The sequence below is a fragment of the Poecilia formosa genome, unplaced genomic scaffold (genome assembly GCF_000485575.1).
Source record: "Poecilia formosa unplaced genomic scaffold, Poecilia_formosa-5.1.2 Scaffold821, whole genome shotgun sequence".
Taxonomy (NCBI): domain Eukaryota; kingdom Metazoa; phylum Chordata; class Actinopteri; order Cyprinodontiformes; family Poeciliidae; genus Poecilia; species Poecilia formosa.
The window spans coordinates 47,578-59,874 of record NW_006800760.1 but is presented as its reverse complement, the minus strand read 5'-3'; the positions used below and the strand labels follow the sequence as shown (position 1 = coordinate 59,874).

General features: G+C 35.3%; 2 protein-coding genes across 2 annotated transcripts in view; one reads left to right on the top strand and one right to left on the bottom strand.

Moving 5' to 3' along the window:
* Window positions 1–2,366: 2,366 nt before the first annotated feature.
* Window positions 2,367–8,025, bottom strand: cartl (cocaine- and amphetamine-regulated transcript-like). The gene is made up of 4 exons (XM_016666859.1): window positions 7,948–8,025; window positions 5,831–6,112; window positions 4,011–4,088; window positions 2,367–2,693 (listed from the first exon to the last, which is right to left on the bottom strand). Exons 2-4 carry the CDS (start codon window positions 5,963–5,965, stop codon window positions 2,586–2,588), a joined length of 321 nt encoding a protein of 106 aa, XP_016522345.1. The 5' UTR covers window positions 5,966–6,112; window positions 7,948–8,025; the 3' UTR covers window positions 2,367–2,585.
* LOC103131721 (ras GTPase-activating-like protein IQGAP1) overlaps window positions 7,982–12,297 on the top strand; it is a 51,430-nt gene continuing 47,114 nt past the window's right edge. The window contains exons 1-2 of the mRNA XM_007543420.2: window positions 7,982–8,216; window positions 11,568–11,670. Coding sequence (XP_007543482.1) covers window positions 8,171–8,216; window positions 11,568–11,670 — 149 coding nt within the window. The 5' untranslated portion in view covers window positions 7,982–8,170. The remainder of the gene's footprint in view (window positions 8,217–11,567; window positions 11,671–12,297) is intronic.

The following is a 12,297-nucleotide window of genomic DNA, read 5'->3' as shown; positions in this document are numbered from 1 at the left end:
GATAGATAGATAGATAGATAGATAGATAGATAGATAGATAGATAGATAGATAGATAGATAGATAGATAGACTGCCAAAACAAAATCAAAGTATTTTGTCTACTTTCTAGTACAAATCTCTTAGTATATTTACAAAAAACTCACAAGTAACTTTTTAGCAAGATCTGGAGGATTGTTTTTATTTTAAGTAAATAATTCCTTAATATTGATTATAAAAAGTATTTCTACTGGCAGATTGTTTCACTTATGACAAGATATTTTCCGCATGTTATAAGTGAAATAATCTGCCAATAAAACTAGCAGTTTTCATCAACATGAAGAAGTTATTGATTTAAACAAGCCCCTACTTTTTGTTGAAAAGTTACTTGTTAGTTTTGTTTTATTTATGATGCAGATTTTATTATAAAACTGTTTCTACATATATAGAGACAGACAGAGAAAAATAAATGTATAAGAAAAAATATTTTTAAAATTCTTGACCAAATACCAACTGATGTAATTTTGTGTGTGTGTGTGCGTGTGTGTGAAATGTATCATTTCTGTTCTGTCAAAATGAGAAATAAAGTGTAACAGTTTCTTCCAAAAGATATAATTAAGAGCTTCAAAGTTTCAAATTTTTAGGCCAAAGAGTCGTTAAGGTTTGTGTCTAATGTTATTTCTTTTTCAGCATAAAAGCTAAAATCAACCGCTGCTGGGATTCTGGATCCAATCTGGACCTCTGACGTCAGAGTTAATGGGTGAACTGGTGTTTTAAACTGGGCCTTCATTGGTTGACTCAGCTGCTGCTTGTTTTCCTCCACATTCCTGCTGATGACCAGCCAACTTTACCAAACGTTTCTTAAAGAAACAGCGCCATCTTCTGGTTGGAATGAGTAGTTGATGCCTTAAATAAAAAGGAAAACATTTTATTTTATTTTTTATTTTTTGCACATCCATCTGGTTTGATCTGAAGATGAAAGTTTAAAAGCCTTGAGTTACATTTAAATTAATGGACTCAGAGCATTCATAATGAAAACACAGAAGCTCATTTTGCGTTTCGCCCGGAGACGAGCGTGATGGATCTGTTTCATAAGCTCCGAGTCGCTCATGACACGAACATATTTTACATATTTAAAGCTAAGTGCCAAACCGACGCAACACGAGTTGTTCTGGGAGATTCAAACCCATTAAAAAAGCGAAACAAATCCGCGCAAAAACACTTCAAACTTCATTTATAAAACATCCTCCCAGAGGACGGGTCGCTGCAGAACTTCTCTTTTAATTCGGCTTTGAAACAAAAGTTTTCAGAGTGAGATGAGTTTTACTGTAAAGTGAGGAAATATTTAATTAGTCATCAAAGTAACAAACTGCATGTTTCTGATGAGCTTAGCGGTTTTGATTAACTTCCAATGAAGACAGAAGAGTTTCTGTTTTAATCTGGAATACGAAAAAATCTAACCTTTAATTTGAGAAAAGAGAATATTCAGAAATAAGTTTTTAACAAAATCACTCATCCAGTCCTTCTAATGTAAATGAATAAAATTGGAAAGAGGAGAGAACATTCAAGTTGAGGACTGAGGCAAACGATACAAGTGATGCGGGTGTGGGGGGTCGGTTGGACCCCATTTGTAAAGACAAGGGTTAAACTACAACTTAATATTTTATGCTTAAGTAGCTTTAAAGGGGCAGTGATATGTTTTCCATTCGTATAATGCCATTTTATAGTCTAATCAGGTCACCTTCAGTCATTATAAAAATACTATAAATACCAAAAATGATGAAAAAATAAATTTTACTTCCTAACTTAGTGTCTTGAAATTGAGTCTCTGTCTCTTTCTGGCACTCTGCCTTCATTAAGTCTTTGCATTTCTCTATTAACTAGGTTTTTACCAGTGTTTCACTGAGAAGTAGCTCCCATAATGACCTCAGTAGTTCCACCAGATGTTTGCTGATTGCTACTGGCTAGTCTGAAGGAGCTGAGAAGTGGCGTAGCTGGACCTTGAAGGCAAAGCTGTGTCCAACCAGTCCAGGAATCAGTCAAGCATGAAAAAAATCAGGTCTGTTTTGTAAATTCAGATATCTTAGATTATTATTCAGGATTGTCAAATTGTAGTTGTGTCTAGTCAAAACTCAGTGTACTATAATTATGCAAACTGACTAAACTGATTTTATGTCAAAACGGCTTGCCATAGTTTCAGTTATCGACTGATGAGGCAAAAAAATATTCCAGATGTTCTTTCGAGCTTGATTTCATGACAAAAACACACTTAATTTTTGGTTAAATGATCTTTAAATTATCTCTACGAACACAAGTTTCTGAAGTTAAATCCGAACCAAAACCTGAAAAAGAAGTTTGCTGAAAGAAATGAAAGAAAGGGAAGCTGCTGGTGTGCATGTTGACATATGGGTTTATTGGACAGGAAGCATCTGCATGCTCCAGGCCGCTGTCAGGAGTGGAAAACACATGCTAGTCCTCAGGCAGCAGCGGCCTAAACAACAGCAGCGCGGAGGAAGACAAATGACGGCGGAGGTGGACGGTAATTGGGCGACCGGGCTGGAAGCTGAAGGATGTTCGGCCTTCAGGAAGTCAGGAGAAGCAAAAGCTCCTCAGATGCATTTCAGCAGGTAGGAGTTGCAGTTGGCGCCTCTTCCGCAGTCGCAGAGCTTCCCGATGCGAGGGCCGAACTTCACGGCACAGCGGCCCCCCATCCCGCACTGAGGGGACAGACAGGCGGTAACACTTCCCAAATTCAGTCAGAACTAAATGTTTAAAGCTGCAGCGTCTAACTGTTACAAACAATATTCTTTTTTCCCATATTTATTGGTGTATTAGGGCTATTGTAGGTGGACAAAAGGAGTATTTCCACCAATAAATTCTGAAATTTTTAGATTAAGAACTTTTCTGAGTTTGAAAAGTAAAAAGTTAAGGAAATTGTTGGAAAAAACTCAGAAATGTTCGGAAAAAAAAACCCAAGTCAAATATTTTGACTTTTTAAGCTCGAAATATTTCAAATTTGAGACTAATATTTCAGAGATTAGTCTAAAAATTTCTGATAGCAGTTTATAGCAGTTATTCGACTTTTATTTCCAGTTTTTTGTTCTAAAAAATTTCTGAGCCTTTTTTCAAAAGGGGATTTTAAACTTTTTTCAAACTCAGATATTTACTTGTTTCTTCTAGAAAATTTCAGTTGCTTGTGAGGCAGATAATCTGTCAGAAAAGAAAAATTCCTCCGTCTCCTTCCTGAACTACTATTGCAGTCTGCAAAAATGCATTGCTCCTGGTCAAAATCAACCAATCAACACTGGGAGGCGGGTCTTAGCGTTGTCAATCATCCTACTGTACGCTGCTCGATGTGCTAATTTACCATTGCAGGTAAACGCCATCAGTGGCTATGCTGCTAACTAGCCTTAGCAAACATAGCAGGCTATGTTATGGTGAACCAGCTGTAGCACAAGATGATTGACAGCACTAAGACCCGCCTCCTTGCCCTGATTGGTTGTCAATAACAACCAATCTCATTACTGGCTATATTTCTACAGCTAGTAATGAGAATTTTAACAGTTATGTAAAAACATATTTTATAAAAGTTACATACTGCAGCATTCATGAAACCTGACATCTTTTGTCATTTCTGTCAATTATTTCAACCTTTGATTAAACTTTCAAATGTTTTTCCTCTGAATAAATTGAAAGCATAAATCAGAGTCAGAAGAGGGAAAGTCAGCTGAACATTTTTCATCTGAATAATTAGATCCCGCTCATTAGCTCAAACTGAGTCTGTAGTTCCAACGTTAATTGGTTTTCTGAGAGGCTTTCATGGCCTGAAATCAGGCTTTAATCTTTATTTGAGCCGTAATTACAGAGGATTGTTATCTTTTAATTAGAGGAAGCAGGTATGCTTTTCAACAGGCTTTTAATGAACAATGAGCAGAAAGATGCTTGCAGCACAGAGTAATGACTCAGCAGACGTTATAAATGGAGCTTTAAAATCAGCTGCATTGCATCAGTTTGATGCAGGAAGCGGCGCTCACCAGCGGGATGCTCCCTCGTTTCTCTGTGGAAGAAACCCGGCTGTGGATCCGACCCAGCAGAACCTCAAGAGCTTCCACCTGCAAAAACAGCAACACAAACAACAACAACAACAAAAATATGGTTTAGAGAAATTTACTTACCTGTAGAAGACAAGAAAAATGTAAAGAAGGTTTTACGGATTTGTTGTAAGTTGAAACATTTTTCCTCATTAACTCATTTGGTAAAAATCGGCTGACGTTCATTACTGTGCAAAAGTTTTTATTGCTACATACTTATATATTTCTCTGCATTTCTTGTATTTTGTAGGAATAAGTTATATTTCATGGTAACACATTACATATTTCAGATAAATGTCCCTTTTGTTTCTGTTTTTCTTGTTTTCTCTTCAGTCTTATGTCAAATTATTTATTATTATTAATCTCTTTTATATATTTTTTGTTTTTGTTTGGAAGTTTTTTCATGTTTTTATTTATTTATTAAATAGATTCACAGATTTGATCTTCCTCCACAGTGTGACGACATGATGTCTGGTCACTTTACTGATTACTGAAGAGTTATTAGTTTAATCTGTTTCTTAATGCACCACAGAATTACACTTTATTAAATCTTATTCAGATTGTGAAGTAAATATTCGTCATCTGTAATTCGCCTTTGGTCATTTTGCAGTCAGTTGCTGTTTTCATACTGACAGTTTTTTTAATTAAAAACAAGAAGCTTGATGCAGAGAAACCAGAGCAAATAAAATGATAAAACCATCGATCAAGATCAGTTTGGAAGGTAACGTTTAATTGTAAATTTAAAAAGAATTAAAATATATTTATCCACAATGAGGAATTTTGTTGTAGAAAACAACTTTAAGACAAGAAGCACGGAGAAATCAACAACTCTGAAAATGAGATCCTAAACGAACAATAGTAATAATAATTGAACAAATTTCATGTCAAATCACTTATAGACGTATCAGCCTGCAAAACAGAACATTTTACCAAGTATTTATTTGTTTAGCTTCTAGTGCAAATATAACACAAAACTAACTAAAAATTAACTTTTCAGCAAGAAATATGAGCTCATTTTATGTGAATAACTTGTTAATATTAATTATTAAGATACCAGTTCAACTGACAGATTATTTAACTTATATCAAGACGTTTTCCCACATTATAAAGAAAATAATCTGCAGGATGATCTATTACTTTTCCATCAATATTAAATTCAATTTAATTATCGACTTAAATCAAGCTTCTGTTCTTGCTGAAAACTTACTTGTAAGTTAGTTTTGTGTTATTTCAAGTGAACTAAGATGTTTGCAATAGAAACTAGACAAAATTATCTGGTAAGATTTTGTGTTTTTGCAGTGTAAATAAATATTTATGATATTTATTTTCTTATGCAATTTTGTTGCTTTGAGATCATCATGAGATCATTCAACCTGAGAGAATTTCAGCTGCATGACAATAAATGACAGTAAATAAAAATTCAGGATCGTTTGCACTTCACACTCATTACATTTTGATTATTAGGGTCAGTTTTGTTTGAAAAACAGCTGAAATATTACACCCACTGCAAAACCACAAAATCTCACCAAGTATTTTTGGTCTAGTTTCTAGTGCAAATATCTCAGTAAATAATAAATAAAACAAAACTAACTCAAGTTACTTTTCAGGAAGATATAGGAGTTTATTTTAAGTAAACAATATCTTTACAAAGTGGCAAATTATTTCACTTATAGCATCCAAAAAAATCTTGTTCCAAATGAGATAATCTGCCTGAGGAACTATGCTTTTATTATTTAATATTTGGTGATTTTGGAGTCACTGACCAGGTCTGGGTCTGCAGCTGGGTCCAGTTTCTCATCCTGGAAGTCGTCTGAGACGTCCGGTGGCGCCTGGCCGTGACACAGGGCCGACAGCAGGCTGAGGAGCAGCAGAGCCTGGAGCAACCCGGAGCTCTCCATGGTGCTGGAGGAGGAGGAGGAGGAGGAAGGCTGCAGATCAGATGGAGGAACGGAGGGACCTTCAGCAGCAGAACCTCTCTCTCTTGTTTTATGCAGAACGGTGAAGCTCCGCCTGGGAGAGGCCAAAAGGAAAGACAGACTCCAACACTGCAAAAACACAAAATACTGCCAAGTAACTTTGGTAAAGGTGAAGGGAATTTTATGTTATAAAGCACATTTTCAGCAACAAGGCAATACAAAGTGCTTTGGTTCAGCTTCTAGTGCAAAAATCTTATTACACTCGAAATAAAACAAAAATAAGTAACTTTTCAGCAAGATAGGAGCTTGTTTAAGTTAATAATTCTTTAATATTCACAGAAAAGTTCTAGTTCCACCAGCAGATAATTTCACTTTTAAGATGGGAAAATGTTTTGTTTCAAATGAAATAATCTGCCAGTTGAACTAAAACCTTTTAATCAAAATTAAGGAATTATTAACTTAAAACAAACTCCTGTTTGCTGCTGAAACAGGAGCTTTCAGTTAGTTTTGTCTTATTTCAAGATATTTGCACTAGAAACTAGTTTGTGTTTTTGAGGTGAAAGTGGGGTGGATTCAAATCAGGGATGTCCAAAGTGTGGTCTGGGGGCCATTTGAGGCCCTCTGGATGATTTTTGTTTGACCCCTCAGTCCTTGTATTTGTTATTATAATAATTATTATTATTTATTAAAGGAGCCGTGTTATGTGTTTTCCAGGCACATACTGCCATTTAGCAATCAAGTAACTATGGTACCTTCAGTTGATATAAAAATGTGATATGTCAAATATAACCAAATATAACTTAGGAGAAATTGGCTTCGTAATTTAACATCTTGAAATTGAGTCTCTGTCTCTTGAAGAAGCTCTTGCTCTTTTTGAAGCTCCGCCTTCAGAAGTCGTCCTTTAACAACATTTTTACCAGCGTTGCTCTGAGCTCAGCAGCTCCACCACGTGTTTGCTAATTGCTGCTGGCTAGTCTGAAGGAGCTGAGTGGGGGAGGAGCTGTGCCTCGAAGGCGGAGCTAAGTCCAACTAGACATTTGCACAACTGAAGTACTTAAGTTTTTAAAATGTGGCAACTGTGCAAGACGTGTTTATATTTTGCATCAACACTGATTTACAGATTTCTTTTCTACAAATGTTAGACTACACAGCAAAATATTGCCACTGTAGCTGCTGCTAAGGGCTCACAGCCGTAGCAAATATTGTGCCAAGAGTGCAAACCTATCTGTCAGGTTTAATAAACTCCCCTTCACTCATGAATGAAGTTATAATCTCAAAAATCATATTTTATTCCTGGCAATTCTTACTGAGCTAAGATAAAATAAATTTGGTTTGATTTATCCTGTTACTGAGAAAAAGAAAATATGTGTCTTTTATTTGGCAAATTTCTGATTTTAACTCTCTATATATTTTTGTTGCATTGTAATCTTTATATAATGAGGAGTGACACATTGATATTATAAATCTGTAAAATATTTTACCCTGAATGAGAGAAAATCCCACTATAGATTTAAACCTATTTACCTAATATTTTATATTTATTTAGTATATAAAAATGAATTCATATTTAATTAAATATACAAAGAATATTGAAATATTTATTTAATATTTCTTGTATATTTAAATAAAAAGAATTTGTATATTTACATTTGCAAATACACATAAAGTGTAAATATAAATAATTGCATTAGGAAAACTGTAAGTTACAGATCCAGTAACGTATTATTATATTACTGGATTTAAATTATTTAAGACTTATTTTTACTAAAAGCAGAGTTACTTCACATTTATGTCCTGTTGTTGGTCTTTCATTAAAAATAAAATAAATGTTTTATGTTTGTAAAATGTAACTTTAGGAAGTTTTGTGGTGCAGTTCGCGCAATGAGCAGCAGGGGGCGCTGCTTCTTCAGCCGCTGCGCGCCGCCGTGTTTCCTGAAACGCATACTTCAGGATTAAGAACACACCCTGCTGCAGTGACATCAGTGAGGTTAGAAGAAGCAGAAAAAAGAGAGTCTCCGTTCAAACTGTGCAGAAGAGGAAACAAGAGGGCCGAAGGGTCCTGAGCGGCTTTCTGTCGGAATTTGGCGCAGTGCAGAGTCTGGAAAGAGCGGATCAATCCGTGCGCAAAGTTTGAAATCTTCTTGAGAGGCGAGCCGTGGAGCGCGGAGAGTTTCTCTGAACGGGAGGATGTCAACTTCAGACGACGTAGACGGGCAGCGGCCGAGATATGGCTGTAAGTTTCTGACTCTTTACGCTTCGTTTCTAATGAATCTGCGCAGTTTTCAGACTCTGCTGGCGCAGAGCGGAGCCGCTTGGCGCTCCAGCTCGTTTCCTCCTCATGCAAACTCTTAACAGATTCCATAAAAGTGGCTCCAGCCCTCCAGGTTTGGCTTTTACTTCTGACAGCGTGTTCACAGCTTTATTACGACTTCCGCGTTTTCTCCGCAGTAGTGCGGAGGGAGGAGGCCTGTTTTCACACTCTGCACAACTTTTCCTTTACAAGTTTTTAATTTTTATAGATTAATTTAATACTGACATGAATCAGGATCAAAGTGTCCCAGATTCTCAGGGAACCAGTAACCACCGCCCACAGGTCGGCGGCTGGGTCACCAGGTGGCAAAGTTTGGAGAAAATGAATGAACTGATCCTCATTTCTTTTGGTTTCACCAATAAAACATCGATATTCCCAGATTTATTGATTACAACTTTATAACACTTGTTGAAAGTCAACCTTTATTTCGCTTTTGGAGAAATTTTGAAGTTATTTTAGCTCTTTTTTTGTCGCTCTCACGCAATAAAGTGTTACTCATCTCTCTTTCTTCCCAGTATTCATTTGTGGTGAAATATTTTTGGCTTTGAGCCCTAAAATATTCCCTTCACTTTAATTTGGGATTTAAAAGCTGCAGTCTCACTGGCACACTGTAAAAACACAACTTTACCAGGAATGTTTGTCTCGTTTTTAGTGTAAATGTGTTCAAAACTAACTCAAAGTAACTTAAAGGAGTTTGTTTTAAGTAACAAATTCCTTAATGTTGCTGAAAAATTAAATCTGCCAATGGAACAAGTACATTTTGTATTAATATTAATGAATTACTGACTTAAAACAAACTTCTATAAGTTACTTGTACGTTAGTTTGGTTTTATTTAAAGTGTACTAAGATGTTAGCATTAGAAACATTTTAGTACACTTTAAATAAGTGTACTAACACTTAGTACAATTTAGTTTTTACAGTGTGATAACTGAAAATGTAGCTAAATTTAAACATTTAGTTAGAAATACGGCGTGGTTGTCTGATGCTGTTTTATTGGTTGAATTGGAGGTTTTATTGCAATTTAAGTCTCTTAAATTGAGAAATTGAATGTAGCTTTTTACCAAGGTAACTGAATTTGATGAAATCTGCTGAAAGTACAAATTACCTGTTAACTGCTTCTGGAGTCAGTGTTGCACTGAAAAAACTAAATCTTACCAAGTAGTTTTAGTCAAATGTCTTAGATCACTTTAAATGAGACAAAACAAACGAGTAACTTTCCAGTAAGAAATAAAAGCTTGTTTTAAGTAAATGATTCTTTAACATTGATGTAAAAAGTTCTAGTTCCTGTCAGATTATTTTATTTGCAACGTGGGTTAAAATGTATTTTAATAATGAAATAATCCTCCAGTGGAACTAAAACTTTTTCACCAATTTAAAGGAATTTCTGCCTTAAAACATTCTTATTTCTATCTGAAAAGTTCCCTGTACGTTAGTTTTGTCTTATTTAAATGTTCTGAAATGTCAGCAGTAAAGTTCCTGGTAAGGTTTTGTGTTTTTGCAGTGCATGCTGACATGAGGAGCCCTGACGTGTGTTGACTGGTACATGACTAACGGATGAGGTCGGTTTCTTGTGCAAGACGTTTGGAGGAACCTCCTTCCTAGACGGAGACGTTTTATTCCCACTCTGGAGTTTTATCGTTGCTTAAATTAAATAATCGTGATCTAATTGGAGATTCACTCCACAGACTGGAACTGGGCCGATTTCTCTGATTTCTCCTGATATTGTGAGAAATTGACTTTTATTCTTGATCACTGAATGCAACAAAACTAAAAACTGTGAATAATTTTGGTTAAAATTTAACTTTGATGCATCGTTTTTCTGGATTTAAAGAAAGCTCGGATGATGACCTTGAATAAAAACATCGTTTTCCCACAATATTATCAAAAAAAGATAAAAAACCCAAATAAATAAGATGAGCAAAAAATCTTTTGTCTTGTAAAAGGACAACCTGCTTTCAGCCAGCTGACTGGCAGAGCTCAGCTGTTTCTGTTGCATTTCTTGTTACAAACTTTTGTGTTTTTCAAGCAGCAACTTTTTAAAACTTTTGTTTGAACTTTAATATTTAAAAACAGGACAGTTGAGGCATAAATGTAAATTCTTTATCTGGATTCAAAACTGCTTCCATCAATGAACCTGAAACTTTTTTAAAAATATTTGTTTAATCAGATCAATTGATTATTGAAATAATTGTAAATTGTTAACTGGAGCAAACCGACTCAAAAATGGTTGTTTGCTGAAAGAAAAACTGAGCAGAAATTAAGCCAAAACTGAACAATAAATATCTACATTTTGCATTTAAGATAAAAATAAATGATTTTTCTGTAAATATGTTTCACCCAAAACTCCGGACAGGCAGTTTTAGCTTCACTTGGTTTAAATTCAGTAAAAAAATAATAATTTCCTGTTAAGCACCTTTTGCCATCCAGTTATTAATTGGTTAATTGCTTTTAGATTAACCATAAATTAATATTATTATTTATAATAATCAAGATTGTTTGATAGTTGGAAGTATTTTTAAACTGCAGATTCTTCCTTTGCTACAAATAAATTAATTAGTTTTTCTTAGTTTAAAATAGATTTAATGTTTCAATGAAAAATGTGGCATTTTTTAAAAGTCTGATTAATCATTAGAATAATTGATTACTAATCATTAGTTTCAGCTCAACGTTTTAACAAAGCAGCAAATCAGTCAAAATCAAAGTTCAAGTTAAACCTCCAGAAGTTATTTCTGTTGCGGTCACATGTTCAGGCCTGTCATCATTAATGTTCCTGGACGATAAATTGTCCCAGAAGTTATCGCGATAAATGATAATAATGAATAACATAATGGTAACTGAATAATAATAATGGAGGAAAACATTCTCAAAAACTTTAAATCCTAACAAACATTCAACACCGGAGCTCGAAGACATTTTAAATATTAAAAATAAATAAAACAACAAATAAAATGAATTAAGTCTCCGTAAACAAAATTTCTGCAGTAAATTCGACTTTTCAGTAAAAGTCTCTGGATGAACCTGATTTTACATTTTGCTAAAACTTGGTTGTGTTCTTTACATTTTCCTCTGTAGGATAATTATGTAATCAGCGTAAAAATCCTGATTTTTACCCTGATTACAAAGTTTCCATCTGCGGGGCAAATTTATATCATTTTTGAATTGCAGTTGGGGGGCCGCACAAAATGAGTCCGGGGTCCACAAAAGGCCCCCGGGCCTCAGTTTGGACCTCCACCCCTTGCCTGCTCGTTTCTCACACTGTGTTCTGTGTGCAGCCGTCCTGGATGGCGTGGAGCGGCTCACGGCGGAGGAGATGGACGAGCGGCGGCAGCAGAACATGGCCTACGAATATCTGTGTCACCTGGAGGAAGCCAAAAGGTGAGAGGCTGCTGGTCCAGAACCAGAACCAGAACTGCTGTGATTCATTTTCCACCAGCCTTTCTGTGACTTCTGCTGCCATGAAGGTGTAAAGCCACGTGAGGCGACTCCGGTTTGCACCAAAACACCAACACTCAGTGAATTTAGTTCCTATGACAAAATGACTTTATCCGTGATCTGTGGATCCGTGATCCGTGAATCTTAGTCATTCCTGAGGACTTTATGGTTGGTGGAGTTTGTTGGTTTTGGGTTTTCAGTCTCCCTCTGTTGGTTGGAGTTGATTGAGATTTCAGACATGGATTGTTCATCATTTGTTGTGATAAATTTACTTTGATGAGAGTTTTGATTTATTGTCACAAAATTATAAAATATGATTAAAAGCTGATACGAAACGCAGTTTAGTGGTAAAATCACATTCATTTGTGTCCTAATGAAACGCATTGCAAATGGGAATGTTGCTGGTGTTGATTATCGTTGGGCTTTTATTATATTATTTATTATTTATCATGATAAATTTCTTAAGATAAGAATTTTGATTTATTGTTGTCACAAAAACAACAAATTAATTGTTTACTTTTACATTTTTTCCACCATTTGTTCAACTAATAACCAGTAGATTTGAAAATG